At 39.7% G+C, this 27069-nt stretch overlaps 1 protein-coding gene across 3 annotated transcripts; it reads left to right on the top strand.

Annotated features, from left to right (window-relative positions):
* The first annotated feature begins 3842 nt into the window (after positions 1-3842).
* On the top strand, positions 3843-26011 carry si:dkey-27h10.2 (protein let-653). Of its 3 annotated transcripts, XM_031276927.2 has the most exons (10): positions 3843-4030; positions 4625-4846; positions 5014-5106; positions 6014-6061; positions 7261-7340; positions 8602-8698; positions 8857-8943; positions 12999-13217; positions 13866-13961; positions 25929-26011. In XM_031276927.2, exons 1-9 carry the CDS (start codon positions 3997-3999, stop codon positions 13916-13918), a joined length of 933 nt encoding a protein of 310 aa, XP_031132787.1. In that variant the 5' UTR covers positions 3843-3996; the 3' UTR covers positions 13919-13961; positions 25929-26011. The 3 variants fall into 3 exon arrangements, with proteins under 3 accessions (XP_031132787.1, XP_031132789.1, XP_031132788.1); XM_031276929.2 differs by lacking the exon at positions 8857-8943; XM_031276928.2 differs by lacking the exon at positions 13866-13961.
* Positions 26012-27069: the final 1058 nt, after the last annotated feature.

Here is a 27069-nt window from a genome sequence, read left to right as displayed (position 1 = left end):
GCGCGCCCTCCCGCACTCAAAATCCTGGCACGCCAGCGAGATCTATGTCATTTTGATGTCACATTGGCGCACGTGAGCTCGGCTACGGCGACTGTAAAGACTGTGTAAGTTTCTCTGACTGAATTGCTATTGGTAAATAGTAATACTGACTCAACAAGTTAATTGCTTAGACCTTGAAATGTGGCAACATCACCACATTGTAATTTAAGTGATTGTAATTTTGAACAAGAAATACAAGTAGTCAGATTATCATACAGTTTTTAAACAAATCCTCAGGTTAGCTAAACTTATTTGGAACAAAAAACAAAGGCAAATTGTAAAATTATTATCCAAACTGTCCATCGTTTTTACAGACATTATGGTTCACCTTTGACCTACTTGCGTACTCGTGTGAACACACAAGGTATTATTACCAATATTTGGGGTACACTCACTTTTGATTTTAACTCCAAATAATGTGGTTTTGATCATTTCTTTACAACCCTTCTGACTGCTTGTTTCTTGCCCTGTCTGACGTTATTGTAGCACTGTCATCATGTTCTTAGATCTCAGTGAATACTTTAAGCTATTAAGCATTTGCAATTACATTTTAGAAAAACATATCAAATTATATTTAGTATCACATTTGTCACTTTATCCCTGCATGCTTTTAAGTGCCTTCATGACATTTCTTACCCTAACACTCTAACTGCATTTAAACATTTTTGTGTATAGCACATCAGGACACAACATTTTTATTATAGGCTATGTCAAAGTAAGTTGGAATCAGTTGGACAGGTCTACACAGGAACAAACTAGTCGACAGGCTTTCAAATGCAAACTGAAATCTGGGCACCAGCACACTTTATCAACAATGTTGCTGTTGTTTTATATGTTTTTATTTTTGTATTTGTTGAATTGTTGAACAAATTTGCACATCCAAATAATTCTTATGTGCAGGTGCGTTAGACAAAAACAAAGACTTGAAGAAAGAGAAAATCTCGCACACTGCTCTTGCTGCAGCATCACCATTTATTAAAGAAAACTTTAAAGAAAACTAATGTTTCGGTCCCTCTGGACCTTCGTCAAGAGTATTTCAATGGTTTTAAATACATTCTGTTCCTCCCCAGCTGTGGGATAATTGACAATCACTTGTCAGTGGGAGTGTCTCTCAGTGAACTCACATGTCATTTGTGCAAACATTTCTTTACATTATTACTATTCCAGTAATACATAGCTTGATTCGATTACAATACTACATATGTAAATTATATACCCATTCCAGGAATACCTAGTGACTCTCCGAACTTATAACTTATTAGTGCTTATAAAAAAAAAAATTCTAATAAAAGTTTCCTAAGTGAGTGACAAAAAATATACATTTCATATTCATTGCAGTAATACAAATATCCATTTCTTTTCTACATACCTATATTCATATGAATTACAATAATACTCCAATTCATACCAATAGTTTGTACTCAAATTCATAACAATTTCAATAACACAATCATAATTCATATCAATTACTGTACTTCATAGTGGTTCCACCATTTACACTGACTGCTATTTACAAAATATATTTACAAAGTTTAACTACTAACTGAATGAGAACATCGGCCTTACAGCTTTCATAAATCATTCAAATTAGTACAGTCCATGAATACCTTGTGTCCTATGCCATATACTTTTCTTCAGCTCCTTATACGTAGCATCTCATGCCATGGGATGTCATCATTTAAACCCCTGGGAGATAAAGTTTGTAGATTGAAAATCCAAAACTCTTCTCCAATGTTCAATAGTTCATCTATATTCTCTCTTCTTTCTGTCAGAGTCACTCATGAATCTAAATGATGAGATGTAATGTTTAAAATCATTAAAATGTTGCTGCTATAGGGTACTCTCTGTCATTCCTTCTTATTGAACTCTTTTTCCCTGTATATGGATGAGTAAAGTATACCTACATTTAACTATATTGTTACATTGAGCACATCCTCTGCATTTTGGTGTGTTGAATGGGTGCGGGGGGGTGGGGGGTAAAGAAAGAGAAAACAGGTTGTCAGTGTGGTTGAACAGCAAAATAGCATTTTCTTCCTCTGGCTCAGCCTCCACAGATGTTTCATTCAGCCCCAATGACAGGGCCACTCTAAAAAGTGCTCCTGTCCCGACACAATTCAGCCCCTTTGTGCGCTGAAGGAGAGAAGCTCAGCCCACTGTTTACTGCTCGTCCACCCCCCATCCCCCTTGTCTAACCCCCCTCCTCATGTTAGCAGGCGGAACAATTGGGGAGGGCCTTGCCCAGAGCTGGGGCGGTGTGGCAGGTCAACAGAATGGGCTGTGAATCCTGTGCCTCTGAATCCTCCGGGTGGGTGGTCCAGCTTTCTCCCTTCTCTGTGTCTCTCTCACACACATACACATAGAAACACACTCTCTCCTCTCAGTGATTAGCTCATCCACCCGGCCGGGCCTGGTGCTGGTGCCTGGGCTCTGTGATGTGGTAATAGGTGGCCCTGAGAGGAAGCCAGACGAGGGTCTTTCTACAGGATTAGCGGACTACCAGTTCCTTGTCACTACGTGCTGGTCCCGGACAGACCCGGTCAGGCCATTCGGCAGGAGGGGCCTGCAGTGACCCACGTGGAGCCTGCCAGTGACTGGGTGGCAGTTAACACTAATCCTGCTGCTGATTACCACTGGCATTGGGAAATAAACAGTAATAAATGAACCCACAAGGCTGAGCACACATACACCCTTACAACAACTCCACCCACACAAGACAAGTAAGCTGACACACTTGTTCAATGACACACACACATTCAAAAAAGCGGCAGTATTACAACAAGTAATGTTTATCTCCCGAGATATTAACTCAATTAATCATTTGGTCTATAAAATGCCAGAAAATAAGGACAAATGCATGTGGTGATTCCCAGCTCAAGGAGAACCTTGCAGATGTCTTGTTTTATTCAACCAGCAGTCCATAACCCCAAAGTATTCATATATGACAAAGTCAAATCCTCACGTTGATGAGAAGCTGCAACAAGTGAAAAATTGGCATTTTTGATTGATAAATGACAAATCATTGTTAGAATTATCAAAATAGTGGCCGATTATGTTTCTGTTGATGGACGGATTGTTGCATCTCATTGCTTTCTCACTATCATCATAATGTTTCTCGGCCACCACCATTAAACATACCAAAATTTCTTCTTTTGCTTGAATAATATCACTATCGATCTTTATAATAAAAAAAAAAAAATACAGTAAAACTTAAAAAACATTATCCTATATTTTGTGAACCTTTTGTACCTTGTTTATTTTATAGTACATCAGACAGGAAATTAATTTAGATAAAGTAAAAGTTACCTTCAGCAAGAGGGCAACTCAACTGTCTAATCTCCATCTGGTGGCTTTCCCCTGAGTCACAGCGACATCTAGTGAGCAGAAAATGGTACTGACAACAATGGAACAATTGCACCATGTAACCTACATGTATTTTGCATCACTATCAGTTTCTCAAGAAAAAGACATACAGTTGGCCATTATAACTTCACAATGTATTGCTTAGAGGAAAGAAATTAAAACATTAATTGACAAATTAAGCCTTTAACACAAAGAGGAGAAAGAATATCTGCTCTTTACAGGTGGTCTTACAGCTGGCACAAATATGCCATATTGTTCACTAAATTAATTAACTTTAGATTTACAGCTAACCAAGTTAGAAGAGATTTCACATCTGCTCCATCATATTGTTATGCAGTGAGAGGAGAGTCTGAAGCAACGTACCAGAAGTTGTTTCCTCTTACTTAAACTATTTGAGCAACACTGTTCTTTGATGCATCCTGCTGCGGTCAGAGGCATTGATCCTCTTTTTTGGTTATTTTAGAGTCATGCAACACTCTGAGGCATTGAGGAAGCAAAGCAGCATATGAAAGCATCACCTTTGGGCTCAGGACTTTGATAATACATACTGCATATGTGGACTTTTCCCACCTGCTGCTGCCATCAAACAAACTTACAATGCCATCGATCAGTCTTTCCTTCTATATCCTGGGTAAGGCTCTTTTTAGGTTTACATGTATTAATGAAATGCACCTGATTACACTGGATTATTCACTCATTTTATAACTAACAAAGTGTTATGTTTTGTTGTCTATATAAAAGCTTTTCTTAGAACGCTGCACCTCAAATGTTCTGTCTTTGTTTGGCTTCAGGTAATTTATTGTAAATGATAAAAATGCAATACAATTTTTACATTAATGCTTGATATAATGCAATATTATTGTTAATGGATAAAAGCCAGAGTGTATGAGTAAAACATCATAAGGGAGGCACGGCCACACCTTAATAGTACAGTACTTACATAGCTGGTTCCCGTTAACGCTTAAAATGAACAGAGCTACTGTGAGTCATGTAGTCTGATGAGCAGATTAGATCAACAAATAAATTACTATTAGTTCAAGTTCTTTTGTTATCAATTCTATATTGTATATGTGCAGAAGACACAACACAATGACAACCAACTAACACAAAACAAACAGACAGTTTGTTGAATCTGAACTTGTTGCCAATGTTTTATGCTTAAATGTTGATCAGTTATGTGTTCACCTATTGGATAGTTTTGAAGAGGCTGTATCCTTCTCTGCAGGTTTGGTTGTGGCTTCTGTCACAGCAAATGAAAACTCAACAGGGTTTACCACAAATTCAACTGAATTTGATAGTGACGGAAATTATTCCACCACTGTAACACTCCTCAACACCAACGCCAATGTCACCAGAACCACCGACACCATTACCGTCACCTCCACCAGTACCTTGAACATCACCGGGGGCAACAGCACCATCCCACCTTCAACAACAAGGCAGAAAGGTGAGAGCTATTATCTGAACTATTTATTACCTGATGCATGTACCCATAAGTGTTTCAAGATTCCCCCAAACAATTCTTTTGACCCTTATAGCCAGTCCATTCATCATCATGTCTTCTTTGTTTTATGATTGTTCCTGTCTGCATCATTGTTTGCTGGTGGAGAGAAGGTCCTGGCGAAGAACCCAAAAGTACAGTTCCTTCGATCACCACACCTACACCTTCTAAAAGCAAAACATCGACCACCACAACAAAAGACAAAAGTGAGTTGAGGCTACTGATGGATGAACCATATTCTACAATTTGATAAGTCTGAGGATTTGAGAGCTTTACATTACCAAACATTGTGATACGGTGGGGATACACTCTTATTTACAATTCCAGTAAAACTTAAATTTATATGCCAGGTATATACAGCTGCATAGCCTGGAATAAGTATTTATAAAATAGCTAAAATTATATTTATCTTGAGTATAAACCCCTTTTCGCTTTATGCTCTGTAACAAGAACTAGATAATTGTAGAAACACAGTTAAACAGACCCCAAGGACAGTGAATACTAAACTTACTTCCTTAGGTGGACAGAAACATGACTTCAATTGAATGCCGGTGTTGCTCTGTTTCTTCTGAAACTGTTTGCTAACACGTTAGCTATATTAGCTTTGTTAGGTGATGTCACTGTTGTGTATTTTAGCTTATTTTTGCTGCCCCCAATTGCCCAAACAAATATCTTAATCCAGCTTTAAACCAGTTGAATATGTAATTATTACCTCCGCCAAGGAGGTTATGTTTTCGTTTCAGTTTGTCTGTTTGTTTGTTTGTCTGTCTGTCAGCAGGAATACGGAAAAACTACTGGCCCAATTTCCATGAAACTTTGAAGAATTGCAGGGCGAATACACCCAAATTATTTATATATATATATATATATAATTATATTTTTATTATTATTACACTTATTATTTTATATTATTATTACACTGCATTGCCATTATGAGATAGGGCATGCCTTGGCAAAAGTCTGCGCTCTCCAAGTCCCCTTCTAGTTTCTAGCCCTAGCCCTTCTGACTGTATTGAGAACAGAATGTGACATTTGACTATCATTAGCAGTTTTATACTGACATCCCAACTTCATATTCAAGGCATTGTTTGATGTCAACTTTATTTTTAACAGGCACCATTGCTGAGCCAAAGCCGGCAGCGAAAACAGGTGACATCACTGGTAAGTTACAAATGATACCAAACAACCTATGTTTGAGACTGTAACCGTAGCCTACTGCAAGCTTGGTCATAAACAGTAGAAATATGTCAAATTGTCTTCATCTTCGTAAACATTTCAGGGGCGGCGGGTAATGTAGGCTTGGGTAGGCCCTAATACTCCATCCTGCAAATATGGACAGGCAGCCATCCTTGGCGCCATATAGTGACAATCTGTGGGTTAATTCTCACATTATTCACAGACATTTAATGCACCCTCACTGGCCAGAAGCAATCCCCACCCAAGTCTCGGTCATGATTACACCAATGCATGTAGATAAACCTGAACACTAAATCAAACCCACAACATTAAAACCAAGGTAACATAAATGCACACGCAAAACATTAACAGAAGTTAAGTTAAAGCATACAACCCCCGTGTATTCCCTGTATTACCCTACTGCTTTTGTCGCTATGACCACTTTCTCCACCTTTAACCTTTATTTACGTCTTTTGAATGCGCCTCTGAAGCACTGTGGCTGTCGGTACATGATCCGTTCTGCCTGCACGATCCGTTCTGCACATGCGCAAAATGTTCGCGCATTCACGCGCGGTTGTACCGAGGATAAGACCTGCACGATCTGTTCCACGCTAGCCTATGGCTAGCCTCCACCGGGAAGCTAACGTTAGTTTAGCTAACAGCTAATTCGACTAAATGTCGTAAATTATATTTGTCAACACTGAGTCTGCTTCACGTGGAGAGTGACCTCACAGAAAAAGTCTAAGCAGAAGAGATAACTGATGCTTAAGATGCCAAAAACAAGCAGCGCAGATCATATCCTAGAGAGCGGAAACGAGCGCATCCTCAGAGCAGTTTTACCAAGGATCATGTGTATGCGGCCTAGGCTATCTGAATTTACCTCCCTCCCACATTAGCCTAACCAAACCTCCACTTCACCTGCCGCCTATGCATGAATTACATTACATTACATGTCATTTAGCTGACGCTTTTATCCAAAGCGACTTACATGACTTATATGTTAGAGGTCGCACGCCTTTGGAGCAACTATGGGTTAAGTGTCTTGCTCAGGGACACATTGGTTGATGCATCACAGTGGGAAACGAACCTGGGTCTCCCACACCAAAGACGTGTCATATCCACTGCGCCATCACCACCCTATCAGTCTGGTTAATTGTATTAACATTAATGTTACCCTCCTTCAGGCATTATCATCCTAGTTGTGATCATCGTCATAGCGCTTGTATGTGGAGCTGCCTGCTTCTTTGCACGGAAGAGAGGAAGGGTAAGTAGAGTAGCCGTTTGTTTCCACTACCAAATGGGAAATAGTTCGGCATTTTGGGAAAAATGCTTATACGCTTCCTTTCCGAGAGTTAAAGCAACACCAAAGATTCTTTTGTACCTTAAAATAATGTTTCCAAAATCGTTTCAGTGGTTCATCAACTCGTAACAGGGTGAACGGCACTTCTGCATTCGTTTTGTGGCCCTCTATCGGCTATAACCGCACTATGCAAGTTTGCCAGATCGGGTAGCGGATCTGTAGTTCAAATGACAGTGGTAATGGACAATTCCGCTTCCAACCTGTAGGGGGACCGAAGAGGAAAAGTGTTTTGGTGTTGCTTTAAGGTGCTGACACACCAACCCGATTATCGGACGTCGGACAGTCTGGTGAGGTTGGTGACTCGAGTCTGTTTGGTGTGTTCCGTGCCGTCGTCAGTCGGAGGAGCCATCGGCTTTAATTTGGGCCAATTTGACTTTTGTCGATCAAAAAAACAGACAGATTCAGCAACTGTATAGCCTATTTCTCGCTTAAAATGTTTTCAGAAACATGTTTCTGTGAACTATTTTTGTAAAATACGAGATCGTATTCCGAACGAGCCACTATTATGGTCTGGCTTTGAAATTCGGGAGAAGCCAGACCCACGTGATGCGTTCGTCATTTCCATCATAACCATTCATTTTTTGGGCGACAATTCAGATTAGTGCCAACTGCTGTTATGGCGCACGCGCAGAACGTACGCTCAAGTTGGCGTTGCTTCGGTGTGTTCTGAGGCACTTTTTGGACCGATGGGAGCCGAATGATCAGTCCGACCGCCTTTTCTGCCGACGGTCGGCCGTCGGGTTGGTGTGTCAGAGCCTTTAAATGAGAAGATACCACCCTCTTGTTTGTTTTCTAAATTTGAAACTACCACCAATAGACGGTTAGCATAGCTTAGCATAAAGACTGGAAACAAGGGGGAACAGCTAGCCTTAAGCTTACTAATTGTATTTTTACAGATACACAACCATGTAAAACCATGGCATTGTTGGTACAACAAGACTGTTAATTAGTGCACTATATAGGTGTTGGAAGAAAGGTTTTTTCACCTTTACACAGAGCCAGTCTTCATGCTAAGCTAAGCTTACTGGCTGCTGGCGGTAGCTTCATATTTAGCTTACAGACATGAAAGTGCTTATCAATTGTCTCATTTCCCAAAATGTCGAACAATGCCCTCAATTTTGTGGCACTAATATGCGTGTGTGTTGTGAATCCCCTTTTCCTACAGCGCTACTCTGTCGACTTCACTTCCAGACCGGATGAAGCCAACATCCCTCTCAGCACTATGGAGCCTGAGTTGCCTATTGATACTGTATCTCAGAACGGTCAGTCCAACACACCCACATTGTATATCAACTACAATGTTACACACATATATCACATTAATAAAAAGAAAAAAAGAAAAGCCTTACAAATCCAAACAGATAGTGCCATTCTGTTGTTGCAGAAATATTTTAATTCCCTATCCATGTACTCTTTTCAGGACTGCAAACCTTTGAAAGTGCAGAAACTACTACAAAAAAGGAGCAAGAACCAGAGGCAAAACCGGAAGTGCAGGAGGAGCAGAAAGGTGTGGTGTGCTAATTCTCTTCCTATTTCATCAAGATCAGTTAACCTGAATAAAAGGAAGTACAGTTTGTGAGCTCTCTATACACTAAATTAACAGTAAAGACCTGCAGGTATATGGAATATTTAAACCTGAATAGAAAATGTGTTTTGATTCAGCACAGGAATTGATTTGTCAGCCTAATACAAACATTAAATAAAATAATGTTAGATTTTTACTAAATGTCAAGTAGGGTTGGGCGGTATCCAAATTTTGATACCGTCAAACCTCCTCCCTATTTTACCACAGTATACGGTATTACCGTGACTAATTAAAAATTATGACGTAAGGCTCAGACGGCGTCACCAAACTGTTGGCTTGTGCACCGCTCAGAAACTGAATATCAAACACTAATACTGAAACAATAATAACATAACAACAACTTACAAAAAAATACTTTCTCCTCCACACTGTCACGTGATGACAACCACACATAATTACATAAATTATATTTTGTGGAGTGCAAGCGGGGCAGACGTGTGCTGGGGGGGCAGCAGCGCGTGGACAAACTGCTGCCGGTTGGCGAGGAAAATCCTGTCTGCCTCCACAGCCAGTGCCCGATAGTCTCTGGAGGAAGAGAGGGGGGAGCAGGCCAGTGCGGTGCGCACGGGTGCTGGAAGCTTCCGCAGGAAAATGTGGGCGAAGAGGAATGAGGGATCCGCCGCGCCCAGCACAGCCAGCATCCTCTCCATTAACTCGGACGGCTTGCGGTCTGCTTTCTCCAGCTCCGACAGTTCAAAGAGTTACAACAGGAATGTTTTGAGTACGTACTTGCCGTTAGCCAGAGGAGCCTCTAACAGCGCCATAGCCCTGGCTGTTGTTGAGGCATCTAAGGCCGATACCACGTGGAAATACTTTGTAACGTCCTGTGTTATTCCTCTCAGCTGGAACTGGGCCTCGATGTTTTAAAACCACGGCCGTGGGTTGTGCTGCCAAAAGTCCGGTAACTTGATGGTGGCCGCGTAGATAGCACCGACATTAGCTGCGCCGCTAGCAGCGGCCAGCGCCGCCGCAGCAACAGCATTTTCACCACCATCGTTGTTTGACATAATTCAGCCATTAACCCGGAACTCGTATATCATAACACCTCTCCCTTACAGGTACAGTACCTTGGTGAATGTCTCTTTCAGTCTTACTTGTGGGTCACCACAATTTAATATTTAATCCTTGTCTCCTATATAAGTGCATTGCATTTTTTTTAATGACGGTATTGAAACTGATACCGTTGCTATTTTTAGACCCCGTGGTATACCGTATTACCGTATTACCGTATTACCGCCCAACCCTAATGTCAAGCAACTTTGTCAAACCACAAGATGTTTATTGATTGTGAGCACAGTTGGCGTGAATTATACAAGTACATCTGAAATTATGCACAGCAGCCTGACTCACACAGGGCTTGTGCAAATTAATTCACACCACAGGAAATTTTGAAATATCTGTGACAGAAAGTGTATGCACAACTGTTGCCACACATTGTTTCCTTATTACATTGACAGGGGAGAAAATGTGACCTGCAGTACTCATGTCTACCACTTGGTGGAAATGCAAGCCAAGTTAACAAATTACCAGTTTGTCATAACTGCACCTAACACCTCCTATTACAGGGGTTGTTGAGCATTTTGTCATTTTGCCATACAAAATTCTGTGTAATTCAAATTCTGATAAAAACTAACCAAAGCATTCATATGCAGCATGTAAGAAAATGTTGAAATGATTTAAAATCAAGATATTAGGATTACTCCCTCTATAATCTGTATACGTTCTGTTACATTTGTAACTAGAAAAAGCACAAGTGCTTATTCTTGTCTTACTGTTTTGACATTTTCTTTTGTCTGAGAATGAATAAGAAAGGATTTCTAATCATGCACCTGGATTTGGTATGGCTGTTTTGATTCAACCTCGTGTCAAGAGGAAGAGTCTGATTTGGCTGATGATGACTGCTTGCCCAGTGCACTCACTTGTTTTATCTCAAGTGTTCCAATTAATGAAGCGCACGCTGAAGAAATCATCCTGACGCTTGGCAAATTGTAAATTACAAAAATCTCTGTGACGAGAATTCCCCCCAAAGCTTATCTTCTGCAGCACTGACTAGAAATGTGTGTGTGCGAGATAAGATAAGAAAACCACCACAATGCTGTTTAACACAACCTCATCTCACAACTTCGACTTCATGAAAACACTCACACTGTCTCCCTTCGTCCTAATGAGCCCTTTGGTAAAAATAATTCTTATGTATATACATTTAATGCGACTGTAGTGTATTAAGCAGCTTTTTATTTGTCATTTTGAGATATGACAGTAATGAGAAGCATGTTTAAACCACAGAATGAGATTAGCATGAAAAGAAGTGTTACTGAGGATTTGAACTTGAACTGAACTTAAAGCAACCAGTAAGTTATTAGATTCATCATCACTACCCAGAAAGGTTATAAGGTGACATTTGCTAGCTGTACATAGTAGCTACAACATGGCTGGTCTTTGACAGTTTATACCAAGGGATACAAAGGTGACAAAAGAGGCAGAACATATCAGTGGTTAGTCATCCTTTATCAGGATTGAGCGCTCTTTTGCAATTCAAAAATATTTCACTGCTGTGTCACTTTCTGTGGGTTTAGTGCAAATACATCTTACTCTTTCTATTCCTTTATTTAACCAGGCAACAGTCTCATTGAGATTATAATCCATTTTTCAAGCTATGTGCCCAAGAAGGTGGCATAAAAACAGTTACAAAATAAACAGCCAAGATAAACAGCCAATGAAAACGGACACACAGAAGAACATACAGGATATCCATTGAGGTGCACACACAGGCGTTAGTTTTCTGATGGATATTTTCATTAGTTTTGCAGGTACTTGGTCATATACCTGATGATGGCGCTCGATGAAAAGCCAGGGGATTACGTTATAAGGATACATCCTTTGGGAACTATGGACATCTGTACCAAAGGATGGATTCAAGGCAATCCATCTGATAGCTGCTGAGATATTTTAGAGAGTTCCATGGTTTAACTGACTGTGTTGAAAAACTCTGGATAGGCACTGCACCCAGCTGTTGTTCCCCAAGTGTTAATTAGTGAGCTTTAGAGGAGCAGGAAAAGCAATTTATTTTATGCTTTGAAGAGACCCAGGCTAGAAGTTTCCCTCTGCTTCCAGTCTTTAAGCTAAGGTAACTGCCACCTGGCTCTATCTCAGTACGTATGACACAGACATGAGAGTGGTATCGGAACTATTTCTTTAAATATTGTATTTTTACCAATGACCTTTTACATAACAAGTACCAACTTCACATATCCAGTGTAAGTATACTAAAGGAGAATGCTAAGCTAACAGTCAGGTCAAGAGTCCACCTGTGATAAAGCGTCTGGTCATCCGCCATAAACCAAACAGACATCATGATTTCCTGAAGATTGGAATGACACCCGAGGAGCCTTCCTTCTTACTCATGGCAGAATTATGTCTAGAACAACGGTCACCTTCCTCTCCCCTTCATCTCTGCTTTCCCTCCACCTAACCCCCCTGTCAGAAAATGATGGGGTTGCCCTACTTTCCCACAGCCTGCAACAGCTGCATGGCTGTGGCTCATTAGGAACTGGCCAGTAATCAGCCGCCTCATTACCAACATGGTGGCCCCCTGAAATGCCTTCGCCCGAGAGAAATCTCCCGCCTGACTGTCAGAGAGGGCAAAACCACTTCAGGTTATATGGGTGGAAGAATGCAGTGAACCAAATATCAAATCTGCAATGTCATAAATGTTTAAATGATGTCTCAACAACGTTGCTCAATGAATGTATTGCAACAGTCTTACCCTTTATTGAAAAGGCATGACATACATGTTGGGTTTTTCCAGTTTATTCCATTATGACTCAAATTGGGTGTTGTTTTTATTTATCCACATATTGTTTTCACTTATACAGTATGTGTCACACTATAACTGGATTCCGAGGAAGAAAAACAGTATTAATGTTCTTGAAAACCACTGAAAAAGCAATGTGGTTTGCTTTTGTTGTCCTTCACAGCTGAGGCTGATAAATCTGTTGTTGATGCCAGTGCTGAGTCTGCAGCTCCGGACAAACCCAAAGAGGACGTTGTTGAGCAAAGTCCCCCAGCACCTGTGGAGCCGAGTGTGGAGGAGAAAACTGATGACGAAGGTGTCGTCTCCAATAAGACCTCAGCGGAATCACTGAAGGAGACAAATGAGAACAACAGCAACAATGCTGACTTCAGTCAGAAGAGAGGTTGGTATTTTCTTACTATCTTTTTCACAGTCCCAGCATACACTCATCTACTGATTATACCGAATGGTCATCCTCTTAGGATTGAAAGAAGACAGCGGTACCCTATGTTAATACTGTAACGTTTGTTTACTGTGATAATTTACTGTAGACCATGCAAGGTGGTTATGTTGGCAGAATAGTAACAGAGTGACAGCTCCATTTCTATGTTCATATCTCAGTTCCAACTTGCTGCAACATCATTCATACATCACTTATTTCAACACATTTTCCGCTAATCGTGTGACAAAAAGAAGAACTTACAACTATGCAGTCATTCACACTGTTCATTTCCGGTGTATACCTTCTTCGGTTTGTTTGGAAATTTACTTTCTTGTGCAACATTTAAAGATCAGTTCAAGTTTGTCTTAATGTATTGCTGCCATACACATATTGGAGTTGTTGGTCCCTGTTTCCTCTCCATACTGGCCGTAAAATGATCTCTCCTCTAGTAAGGATCATAGACTGTAAGGATTCTTTGACTATTCTGTCTGGTTGACAGTATAGGAAAATTATCAGGCCACATTGCAGCAGTTTGTTGTTGAGTTTAACATTATGATTCGCAGCTCTAAACCAGCCACTGTTAACCCCTTGTTTAAAAAAAATATATAGATTTGAAGAGGAGCAACATCTTCTGGGACGTTCCTCTCGATTGTCCGGTGTGAGACATATCGCCTCTCTGCCCCTAAACTGTTCTTCAGGAACTCGGTAAGACCACAGTGGACAGACACTCTGCTGCAGCTGCTTCACTGCTCAACTAGCTCAGGTGTTGGTAAAGGGGAACCCCACCCTGAACTGCAGGTCCACAGACCTTGTGTACGACCACTGGAAGTGCTTACAGCTTAGTGTTACAGCTTCCCTTCCTGAATTAAGATATTAAAAATAGAGGAGCCATAACCATTAAATCTAAAATTATGAAGTGCGCTTGTCCCCAAAATTGTAAATCACATTACAGTCTGACATCCAGTAGTTTATAAATACACACTGGAAGCTGCTTCCATAAACTGAGCCTCTCTGCTGGTTGAAGAAGTCAGTATCACAACATACAGTATATCATTCACACTGTTACTACTTTTGATTGTTTCTTCTAATTGATTTTTTTAAATATATTTTTGTGCGTTAAGTAACTACAGGTCTGACAGTAATAACAGGGTCCACTTATTAGCTTTTTCCCAAACTATTAACTGCCTTTCACGGTCTCCATCTTCATTATGACGTGAACAAAGATCCACTCTTAGGTGATGACACATGATAATAATAATAATAACTTCATTTGTATAGCACTTTTCAAATCAGCGTTTTAAGTGCTAATGATGGCAACTGAGCAAACTCAATCCACTGATGGTAAAGATCATTAGTGGGCCTTGAGTTCACATCTTTATTTATTTTCTTTAACTATTTCCAGGGTCGAAAATGGATCTATTGCTCATCTATAGGTCTACATGCTAGATAATTATGAAAAAGCAGTCCCAATCCTTTATGTTATTAATGCATACCACATCCTTTCTACCAATATCACCCTTTAAACCACACTTCATTCCTTTTTTCTTTCTGGTTCCTCCTGCTCTATCTTCCACTGATGGATGAGATTCCTCTCACACGAGTACTAACATGGGCCCTCTCAGTCTAATCATCATGTGCTTCAGGATGTAAGGCCCATACCTGCACCTGCACTCCCTCTCTCTCACTATCTGCTCAGAAACACTCAGGGCCGAAGCCTGAGGCCCGAGGAATTCACACCGCTCTTAACAGCTGATGATAAGCTCACATCTGAGAGGCTAACCGCTCAGATGCTCCGTGTTAGCAGTCACGGATCATCTCCGCTCTCACAAAAACACCAGCTTCAGAAATCCCAAGCATCTCCACCTCAGCAAAGGCATTCAGTGCTAGTTCTTTATCTCTAAATACCTGTTCTCATAGAGAGTGGGTCTTCAAGATAACTAAAAAGATCACTATGACATCTAATGAGATATGCATACGTGTTCAAAAACACCCTTTTCACACATTTTATCTTGTCATAGTAGGAAAAAAAAAACAGGGGTTACCAATAACATTAGTGATTGCTCTGTTCTACAACAGTGTCTCATTATGACAGTGGATCAGTGAGCCAGGATGCACAATACAAGGACCCTGAAACTAAAGCTGCTAAATTGAATTCAGTTGTCATTAATTTGATTATTCACAACTGTGCTTTTAGTACTGTGTTAATGTCAAAATGCCCTTTGTGAAACAGGGCCTACTATCTATATTACTTACTTTAAGTCCTGTACAAGACTACATATTATAAAATATATACTATATAAACCAAAACCTTAAAAAAACATATTTACCTAACCCATACCAAAGGGCTTTTGTTGTCTAAACCTCACCACACACAGAAGGAAGTGACCCAATGTTTTCTTTCTTCATTTCAGTAAAGTTAACTATGACATACAATGATATAGATTGTATGAACTTAAAACAAATATCACAAAACACGAGGTTAGGGAAAAAAATAACCATTGTCTTTGTGATTTGTGGTCTCAAATAATACCTGTTCCTGACAGCATAGCGCAGCAAAACCTGCTGGTTAGTTGTCAAACATGCTGATGATATGGTTTCAGTTCTTTGTGCCTTATACAAAACGACTGAAGGTGAAGATGTGTAAACACTCGCTGTATTCTGAAATTCAAAGATGACACACTTTTCAATGCAAACGACCCTCAAATTCATACAAATGTATCTTTAAACCCTCATCTGAGTAAATTGTCTTCTGTGAAATTGTACAATTAGTTTTACTGGAAGTTCATTGGAATCTTCATTGGATTTTAGATTGGGATTTATTCGTCTGTAGTCCGGAGGTGATAATTAAACTAAAATTTATAATAAAATGCCTTTCATAGACAGCTGAATCGAGTCCCCGGCAGACTGGGAGACTGGGAGAAATGCTGTGGCTCTCACTATAAGTCTGCCTGTATAAGTGAACACGTGTTGTAAAACAATGAATAACACAATTTGAAAAAAAGGAGAGAAAAAGAAAATAGTGGACTCTTCACTCATTCCCACCTGGGCTGGGAAGTGATGAGCAAGCTGGAAACTGAAGTTGAAAGGCTGCTCACTATTCTGTAGTTGTGGACAATGGATATGAGCCGACAGCTCATAAACTAAACCAGCATAATTAGACCTGGGAATTCACTGTGTTATTATCCAGTCAGGGCTCAGCTTTCATGTTTGATGGCCAATGTTGGAGGAAACTGTCTGTACCGCCTAGGATGACTATTTCACAGCGAGGAGGAGGCAAGTTAAAAAGAGAGTGGCAAAGTGAGATTTAACTGTGTGAGACTAACAAGGGTAGTAGTTAGCCTGAAGCCGCTTGTTTTATTTGCACAGGCTCTTTTTGGAAAGGGGCTGCTGGTGCTGGTTCAGAGACAGATCATGGAGCCGTAGAGGGTCAAGGATCTGAAGCTGAAGATTTTATTTTGTGTGTTACTCATGTTGTGTGTGGCTGTAGGGTCATAATGAGGCCTAATACTGGATGTTCTTTAAATGCTCAAGATAAACAAAGACTTAAAATATGAATTGACTCTTTATAGCTTTTTGTCTCCTTTTCCAGCTTCACAGTAATAGCAAAAGTCATAATTTCCTTGGGCGACATTGCAGGTGTAAACACAGATTTATGGTGTGCAGGATGACAATGGTGCATGCGGTGAATGAAGGATCTTTATCTCAGTAATAACAGTGAAGGGAAGCTTCCTGCTTCTGAGGTTTGATGTGGTTCAGACTGGCAGGTCAGCCATTACACCTGGGCAGCTTTACAGGAAGGAGGGGACTGTCGGAAAATGCAGACTGAAGAAAACAGCTGGTGGAGGCTGTTTCTGCCCCTTCCTTTCTTGACTTCCTACCACAAAACATCAAGTTTGGGTCAAGAAATTTAAAACTTTGTCGTGAAGTTGTGAAGATAGCTATTAGACTTGCATCATTAAAGGGCTGCTTATACTGTATGCTGTACATGCAGTTTGGAGGCTGAAGGCTGTGTGTGTCATCACTTTTTTCATGTAAAGATTTTGTTCTTAAACGTAAAGGATTAACATTTTACAGTATTTAAATATAGTTCTCATTATAGCATTTAAAGTTTCTGGTGCATTGGATTACAAAACCTTTTCAAAAGTACAATGCTTAGTGTGAACAATGTCTTTCTTAGCTACAATATAAAATACACCCAACATGGATGACATGTAGACATGTACTTGCAGTTTGAAGTGAATAGGGGCTCTTTGATAGCACTTCATGTTAAATTATTTAAGTGTTGATGGCATGATGTCAGGGCATTAGGGGAAAATGAATGGCAACAGAACGGTGGACAATTTTTTATAAGCAATATTCATGTGTAAATATAAAGTAAATAAGACCTGATATGCTATATCCAAAACGAATGTTCAATAATTTGATAACCACTTGTTTCTTTAAAAAAAAGCATCGCCACATAGACATTTGGTTCATTCACGTCAGTGTTTTGGGATAAACAATGATACTCAGACACACCCTCATCCTGGCAAACACACAACAGCAGCCATTCATAAAGAAATATGCATTTGTTTTGGTTTATCATTGTCGACCTACAAAGTTTTGTAAAATGATATACAGGGCTCTACAGAAGCTCTGATATAAACTGTATGTAAAAAAAGATATTCTATTTATACAAGTCATAGTTACAGGAAAAAATGAAAATAACTAGAAATTAGTAGATTTTTTATTTATTTTATTTTACGCACAAATAAATAAAGAACCTAAAGCCAGTAGCCAGTTAGCTTCTTCTTCTTTTTTAGCATTCATTCTTTATTAGGGCAGATAGAGGGAAAGACATGCAAGGACCTTGGGCCAGACTCAAACCCAGCAGCCAGTTAGCTTAGCTTAGCATACAGACTGGCAGGAGACAAAAGTTGCAGAAGATCTTTGGCAAAAACAGATCTGTTGGACAAAGGTCAAGTTGAACAGAGGGCTCAGTTTCACTTAAAGCTCCAATGTATAAGTAAACAATATTTACGAGCCATTCCAGGCATAGAAGTGAGGGTTATTGGACAAAATATAAGGATAATAAATCTTTAATAAAGTCTTTGACTTCTGAGGATGCCAATCCCTTTAACTCCCCGTCAATTTATTAGAAACTCTGCACCGAACAAATTGGGGCGAGGCGACGAGCTGTTGTTTTGCAAACAATTTAGGTGAGTCTGCCCCTTATGAGGTTATGGTGTGCTTTTGTAAATAAAATAAAATAAAAGGCTCAGACAATGACACATAAGGTCAATGTGCTTGTCTCTAAACGGAAAACAATGCAGAACTTTTCAGCGCGATGTCATTAGACATGAACAACAGTCCCAGACCTTCCTTTGTGTCTGAATGCATACTGTATGTTGGCCTCACAGTTAAGCTTCATGTCCCATGCCTTTATCAAAACTAGAGTGTGTGTCCTCCTCCTGCTTCGCTTTCTTGACCTGCAGAGGCTTCTGGGTTGAAGTCTTTTCCAAAGGTCATAGGTCAGACAATCCTAATTAAAGGGTACATAGTAACTGCAGGAGAATAATGTGGCCTTGATGTCAAAGTCAACTGGCTCACATTCTTTGCCTGTCATTGAGCAAGTCTCTGCAGAATTGGATGTGTAGCGGCTGCTGTGATGTGTAGCGCAAACCAGGATACATTTCAACAAAGGCCGCTGCACATGACCGAACCTGAAGAAAATGAAAAAAACAATATTTCCGAGAAACATGGAGGGAGACGTGTAAAATTGCTTACTGGTTGGCCTCACCCAATTTTTGTAGTATTTTATATTCACGCATGCATGCAAAAGTAAGTGGTCACTTAAAATCTTACATCTACTTTCCCTGACCTACATCGTTTTATTTTAAGAGATGTCAAATTATGCTAGGCTTTGACCTTCCCTATTCACACTATGGACATTTTACAACTAGAGTCACATTTTCTAGATTCTTTCTTTTTACTCGAGTCCATACGTAGACAGGTGGCCCGCAAAACATTTATAGGTCTTAATTTAGTAGTGCATGTTTCACTTCTTTACACCACGCTGCTCTCAAAGAAGAAAAAGGAGTGAGGTGGGGGTTACATAGTGAAAACAATTTGTAGAGAACACAGAAATAGAGTTAGCACTCCAGTCACACGATGTGAAGTCACAGTTGGATAGTTCAATCAGGAGAGACAAGTGAATGAAGTAAACATGAATGTTCATTATAACAGATACGTAATATGTAGGGCTGTCAAAATAACGCGGTCATTTCGATTAATTAATCTGAGAAAAATATATGCGTTAAAAAAAATTAATTAAAGCAGATTAATCCATTCCATATTGACGTTTGACCCGGAGCCGTTCTAGCCACCATTCGACTGTAAAATGAAGGAGGGAGACGAGAATGTGCTGCCTGGATCATTAACTGGAACATTTACTTGTAAAAATCTTCTTCCTGCCAACCCTGGCTACCGAAATCTGGTGCCACTGATATGTCTGCGCTTCTCTCTGATGCTCTGAAACAGACGATACAGGCAACACAAACACCGCTGCATGTGATGCTAGTTAACACTATACTCGACAGCAGCTAACATTAGCCTACCGCTAGCTAGTAGCTGGATTAAACACGGTTAAAATGCTGACAGCTAACGCTAAACGGTGTAAAGTTTGACTGTGTTTTACTGTAGAGGATTCAACACCAGTATGTAACAATCTGCAGCTGCCGTTGGAAAAACAACACAGGCGGTGCGTTCAATGACACTGGTAAACTACAGCCTCGTGGTGCATTTGAAGTTATTCTAAATGTCCTTTTCCCATCTGGTGGTTGTTTTTGTCATTCAACAGCAATTTACTAGTGAAATAAGTTATTGTTATTGTTATACATTATTATTAAATCATTTAATTTTGACCATATGGCCTTAGCAATAAACAAGCCGTTCTTTAATGTCACTGACTGTTGTTTAGTACCCTTTTTTTTCTTTTCTTTTTTTCTTTTCTTAAAAAGTATCGGTTCAGGCACCGTTAATTATGTATGCGATTAATTTCGATTAATTAATCAAAGAGTATGTAATTCATTAGATTAAATTTTTTAATCGATTGACAGCCCTAGTAATATGTGATATTAAAGTGACTATATGTAACTTTTAAATGTTTCTGAAACTGTGTAGTGTTCCATCTGATGATCATAAATGATCTGTAACAGCAAACGAGACTAACAGTGAAAAAAACGCTATTTTTATATCGTTTTTATTAATGCCTCTGCCCGGGTCCGATTTTTCCCGCAAAGTCACAAAATGATTTACGGCAGGTAGACGGCGCTACAGAGCACACATTCTGAAGGGTCACAGATTTCGGCTGAACACCAGAAAAGCCTGTGTTAGTGAGTATGCCGGTAAAAGGTAGCAGGAGATGTCTTTATGTAGGCCTATTTGTATTTTTATTTTATTTTAGAAGTTGTTGTAGTTATGGCTGATAATGGGTGATGAGGCAGGGCTATCACAGAAAAGAAGGAAATTAAACGTAGAACAACTAAAAGCTAAAAGGGAAAATGAAAGAAGACTGGCGAAATCCGAGTCACACTCAGTCGGGCTTTCAAGAGATGGAGACAATTATGGGATTGCAAATGATTCAAACACGTCCCCAAATTGGCCCTCAGGTATGTTATATGTCTATTTCATTCATAAAATAACTTTACTATTAACCCACTATTTTTTTTCACTTGTCCCCCTGTACCTGTGTAAAGTATCCTTGGGTTTCATGAAATGCGCTATATAAATGTTAGTTATTACATTGGTTGCTACAGCAATCTCTTATTGCTTTGGCTCGTGACACAGTGACAGTGATACCCTTTTTAGCTTACATACAGTACATCCAAAGTAGGCTAAGTTACCGTATACAACACTTACAATGCAACGATGCATCTGTAACGTACTCTCTTATTGTAAATGAATAATTATCTGTCTGAGCAAAACATTCATTGCAACTATATGACCTCCCCGTAACGCTAACTCCTAGACCTTTACGACAGCAAGCGTGGTAAAAACACTACTGCTTTTGTCCAAAGGGGCCGCTGAAATCAACACAAACTGAAAGTTACATACAGCCACTTTAAAGCTAGCCTGGTCCTACCATACTCTCATGCATTTCATTTGTACAGACAGTCTGGCCACTCTCCATTGACAAGTGTTAACTTCCTTGAAGGCGGGTACTCTGTTGAAGTTTAAAACTATTGGATCTGCCCAGAGCCACTCTCTGCCATAACCAATCACTAACGTTTGGTCGTGACGTATGTCATGCGCATGTGCAACAAGAGGGTAGACCGACAATAACTATCGGCTTATATTTAGCATTAGCATCGCTAGCATTAGCCTTAGCCAACTCCTTCACCGCTAACGGAGCGAGCTGGAAAATCAAACTTTTCCTTAACCCCGTGGGGAGGAGGGTCACAACATCATGGCCACCAACAAAACTCAGCAAAGATTGTTCTTGCTCGGGCTTTAACTTCTGGATATTCAGCAGCATTGCCACAACGGACCGAATGGCTTCGCTCGCATCTTTCTAGCGCACGTCCTCAACGTCATCGTTCTCAGCCACTCCCTCTGTTCGCTGATTGGTCCGTCAAATATTTGGCCAGAGAAAACCCAAGAATATACCGCAAACCCAGATGGAGTACTGAAGGAAAATGAAAATTGAGCAGAAGTACGTAGGAGGGCAGAGCCAGGCTACTTTAAAGCTACACTGTGTAAGAATTTCTCACTTCTAGTGGTGAAATTGTATATGACAACCAACTGAATATTACTTTCTAGCCCCCCCCATTCCAAGCGCGTTTTAACTCCTACGGTGGCCATATTATTCCAAGAAGTACGACTTCGTCCGTGAGTGTTCCTTCCAGTGTAATAATAGTTTTACTTTATTTTGGTACCATTTCATTGCTAACATCAGCTATCACGTTCCCAAACATATGCAAGCTAGGGTTAGTAAAGTATCAGTGCTATCGTTATTCTGTATATTGTACGAGATTAATAGTGTATGGCAATGTTTACAGCGTAGGAGAGAAACAACGGAGGTTTGTGTTTTTAATATATATTTCTCTGAGCAGTGTGAACAATCATGTCAATGAAACAAAAATTAGCTCTTAGTATCTCCATCGTTTACACGCAGCTGTTCTAGCTGTAGCTAGTCAGTGTTACAACTCCATTATGTGAGTTGTCTGCCAGGGAAATCACGACACATATGATTACGTTGATGTTACAAAGTAGACAATCCTTTTTCATCAACGCGAGGAAAAGTATGCTAGACGTCGTTCTAGCGTTATAGTTAGTAAAGCAACTATAAAACTTAAAATTTACACAAATAGGCAGAATAATCTTTTGAGAAGAAAGCAGGCAACTTATGAGCCACTCCAATATTAACTTTGGTCTTGTTGCTTTGCCTGTCGTGTTGTCGTTTTAATAAAGCGCGAAAGGCGGAGGTATGTCCCTCTTTGGCTAATGTATTTTAAAGATGGAGGCGCAACATGGCAGCCGTCATTCGAGCGAGTCGCTCGTATGTATTCTGAATGATTCTGAATGGCAGATTCTACACGTACGAGAATACTTTGATTAGTTGGTGGAAGTAATTACACATGAATGAGCACATATTTGTAAAAGAACAAAGGGGGTTTTGCTAAGAAACAACTCAAAAAATTACACAATGGAGCTTTAAGTCTTGGCAGAAAGTCTTTGGCACTTAGACTCTACAGAAGGATTTGTAACCGAGGGGCGTCTGCCTAGTTACTAATGCTTTGTTCTTTTTTGCAACTCACATTCTGTATAGAGGAAACAGCTGTCTAGTTTATGTCGAAGTAATGACAAGTTACTTACTGAAGTTTGGAAATGTGTCATGATGATCAGTGCACAGGCCTTTTAAGCCTTGTTAATGTTGCTGATTCCCTAGGGACAGGATTAAATGAACATTAACATTAAGTTGCAGAGAATCAAGACTCATCACTTATTTCCTGTTCTGACTTCACACAAAATGTGTGTGTACAGCTTTGTAATCTCCATAATAAATCAGTTATAGGTTTATTTGTAAAATAAATTAGGTTGTAAGCTTGGATATTCATTAACAATCCTGAGTAAGCCAACAGATTTGTCATGTTTGAAATTTCAGAAATCAGAAATCACCGAAACCACTGTAAAAGTGAAAAACCACGCTGGTGGGTAGGACAGTGGGTTGTTTTTGCCAGCATGCTCAAATTGACAATGTTAAGGAAAGTCAGGTCACAAAAAGTGACTAAAGTTCACTCTCTAGGGAGCTTTAGTATCTGTACTAAATGTGGTGGCAACCTATATTTGTCAAGATATCTTAGTCTGAAAGTTGTGGACTGTTGTACGACTGATTGACCAACAAATGTTTCCGTCCTTATAGCCAGGCCACTAGTTTGCTCTAAAAAGATGAACACAGCATGAAGATGCAACAGCTTTCATGTCCCAGATCCCAATGCAGCTGCCTCTCTCAAGGACCTGCTGCGACTCCAAACCCCATGAGGTCTTCGGTAGTAGGAACAGTTTCCTTTCTCGCTGTCCTCTCCAGGCTGGTTTAAACATTCCTGGACTGGCTTTGTGCAGTTGGCAGGGCTGCTGTGATCAGGAGGCCTGCTGACAGACGGACGTTCATTCACCTGCTGGTATCGCCTCTGGCATAGACTCCACATTCCTCAGGCAGTGTCAAACTGTCGGAGCCACACCATGGCTTTCTTACATCTCTGTCTCTCATCATTCACACACAGTTTAAAGTGAACTTCTGTGAACGTTCCTAAAAATGTTAAAACTTTAGTTTCCTTTTTGTTTGATGTTGAAACATTCATGTGGACACAGTAAAGATTGTTATGAAATCTGCACGTCAAGCCTGATTGAGTATGTTCCATGCTATAATACACTACCAGGCATTCGTGGGTAGCCTACAAGGTAAAAAGCTGGCACTGGTTAAGACTTATGCAAAGCTGATATTCTAAATTCGATAGGGAAGGTCATCTCATGATCATTCGATGTTGGCACCTCGAAATTGGTCAGTGCATCCTTGAGAAATATGTGGCTCGAGCAAGTGGCAACCTCCGGTGCTGAAAAATTAAACCAATGTGGAAATGCCAAAAACTGCAGTTCATCAAGTGGCCACTTGAGGCTGGTTCCAAAAGGGAGTCAATCCCCATAGACCCCCATGTTACAGTAAAATGCCCAACTTTACAGCGGAATTGAACATGTTTACAATCTATTTAGCTAAGTTTCCCCGTTCATGACAACTGTGGGTGGAGGAGATTATTTGTTTTTATAATTTACCCCTTTAAATTATATTTAGGCTTAAAGTTCTGCATAATTAAGGGCGTTCAGAGGTCTTTCGAAATCTACTGATTGCAAAAATTGCAAACGTTTACCGTTTTAAATGCTGGTGTGACCGGTCCTTAACCCTGACCTTAGGCCCAACGTAAATTTAGGATTTAGTTTTATACATGTTTACTCTTTTCCATGAAATTCTGTGAACTAATATTCCAATCATTTACAGCTGAGCCATAAATCCTGTTTTGCTGTGAACAACATCCCTCTTTCTAGTTCAGGAAACCTAACCTGGGAGTGATCATCAATCCGTCAGGTCTGATGCATTTTATCGCTCCAGTTGTTCCGACTTCTGTTTTTGTGCACACCCCTTGTCATGTCAACACCATCAATAAAGACATTCATCACTGCACATACATACAAGTTTTAGTTCAGTTGAAACATGATGTAATGTTCAGCTGTGGAGATTTTAATGAAATTAAGATTTTAATATCTAACTTATTCTTTTCTCTTCATGAAGGGCTATTAGAAACTTTTCTTTAGATTCCAAATTAAGTACAAGACAGACAAAGAAATGTATTTAACCTCATGTATGGTTTTCACAAGGTGTCATTTGTTTTACCTGAATGACATTTGTGGATGACTAAAAAGGATGAACATCCTTGCATGGGATTCAGTTAAGCATTTTCTTCCACATGACTCAATCCCCCTTGGAATGCCAGATCTCTCAGCAGCTAGGTTTCACTATAGTGGCTAACTGGTCTCCACAGATCCCTATCTATCCCTGTGGCTCAACTCGGCATAGCTGTATAGACTAAGATCAATGCGAAGTCTTACCTGCAACCTGAACCTCAGTCGTCGCATTACTGGTATAAAACCAAACTCCTTTATATTGGATGCAATTTAGATTAACTTGGAGCATATTTTAGGGGACAAAATACAACTTTAAAATATACAATTGGTTTAGAATTTTTGTAAAAGTGCAACGGACCAATTGGCCCATATACCTATTTAAAGTATCAAAAGTATTTATAATTGAAGACTGTAAAGAGTCAAAAGTAACAGTAATAGATCCATAGATTTACCCTCCCTGTCGTGTTGTCACATAATGCTCAGGGACTACACAGTTTTTTGCAGCCACTTATTGGTTAAGCAAAAATCACACCAATACATGTGAAGTGGGATCATGTCAGCTATCCTTTCCCTCAAACAGATGTTTCTCCATATAGGTCAAAGGTCATGGCAAAGGCCACATAAACGTGGCCAAAGCAGAAGTTACAGGTGGAAAAAGCAGGTGATTGCAGGATGCGTGACTGTGGGAGAGGATACATTGTTTTCATTGTTCTGTGCCTTTTTTCTCTCTTTCAGATTGAAGAAGTAACCACAGTGGAAAAGGACACGTCAGTTCATACCGAGTGAGAAATCTAATTGGCTGTTGGCTCCTTGTTGGGAAAAAAAATTATTGTAACATAGCAGCTTTTTCAAAGTTAAACATCAGCTGAGCTCAGCTTTTTAAGTATTTTACTGACTAACTAACTAGACAGACAGACAGACAGACAGATAGACAGACAGACAGACAGAAAGACAGATAGAAGTCCCCCCTATTTTGCATGTATAAACAGTATATGAACATATACATTTTTAACAGGTTTATAACACACTATGATGTAGTTGTAAGCAGATATAAGTGTTTATAAATGTATTTATCAACTAAGGAGGGATTCCTCTCCCAGCACAGATGGGGAGACAGACAATAGAGGCAATAGATGTTGTGTGAACAGAATAGATCAACATAATACAATTACAATATAGACAATTCATATGACAAAATGATACTTAAAATGTGAACATATATGAAAAAGATGAATCCAAAAGGATGTCAAGCAGCAACCAGGTGTCACCAAACAGCCAGAGCCAGAGCCACACAACCTCCTCTCCACCATGTAACCTGGAAACTGCTTGTAAATACTATATAGGGGGACTTAAAGTCAAGTGTTACCAGTACAACTTTACAATATGGTATGGTTTTAAGTTGGTTTTAAGTTGTTATTAGCTATCTTATTAATGGTTTATAAAAATGTAAATAAATAAATCCTGTTATAATGCAATGTAAGTGTATTGTAAGTGCATTGTATATTTACTGTTAACTCCCCAACCAATACATCCTACTGTAAATGTGGACTATTTTCCCTGTTTTATGGTCACATAACTATTTTTGGTAAGCATTTGTAAAATAGTATTAAGAATAAGGCCGAGAGAAATGCTGTATTACTGTTACTGAGTATAATCTTTGACATTGAATGATTTACCATAACTCTGTGGCGTATCATCTGTTTCCTGTGTTTTGATGGAAGTTAGAGCAACTACAGGGGTCAAAGGTTATATGACGCAATTGACAGGCAACGTCTAATGCTCCATGCCATAGATTAAAATGACAGATTTCTCTGGGTTTGAACATTGTTGAAAACATTTGGGATAATGTATGTACACAACAAAACAATATAGTTAT

Source organism: Sander lucioperca, chromosome 4 (assembly GCF_008315115.2).
Source record: "Sander lucioperca isolate FBNREF2018 chromosome 4, SLUC_FBN_1.2, whole genome shotgun sequence".
Lineage (NCBI taxonomy): Eukaryota > Metazoa > Chordata > Actinopteri > Perciformes > Percidae > Sander > Sander lucioperca.
Note: the sequence above shows the minus strand (reverse complement) of the source record. Positions and strands in the feature narration are given on the sequence as shown.

Bases quoted from the DNA above. Each gene is read 5' to 3' on its own strand.
- si:dkey-27h10.2 (XM_031276927.2), top strand. From the start codon at position 3,997: ATGCCATCGATCAGTCTTTCCTTCTATATCCTGG. The intron at 7,341-8,601 runs GTAAGTAGAGTA...CTTTTCCTACAG, and splicing joins TTGCACGGAAGAGAGGAAGG to CGCTACTCTGTCGACTTCAC. The intron at 8,699-8,856 runs GTCAGTCCAACA...TACTCTTTTCAG, and splicing joins TGATACTGTATCTCAGAACG to GACTGCAAACCTTTGAAAGT.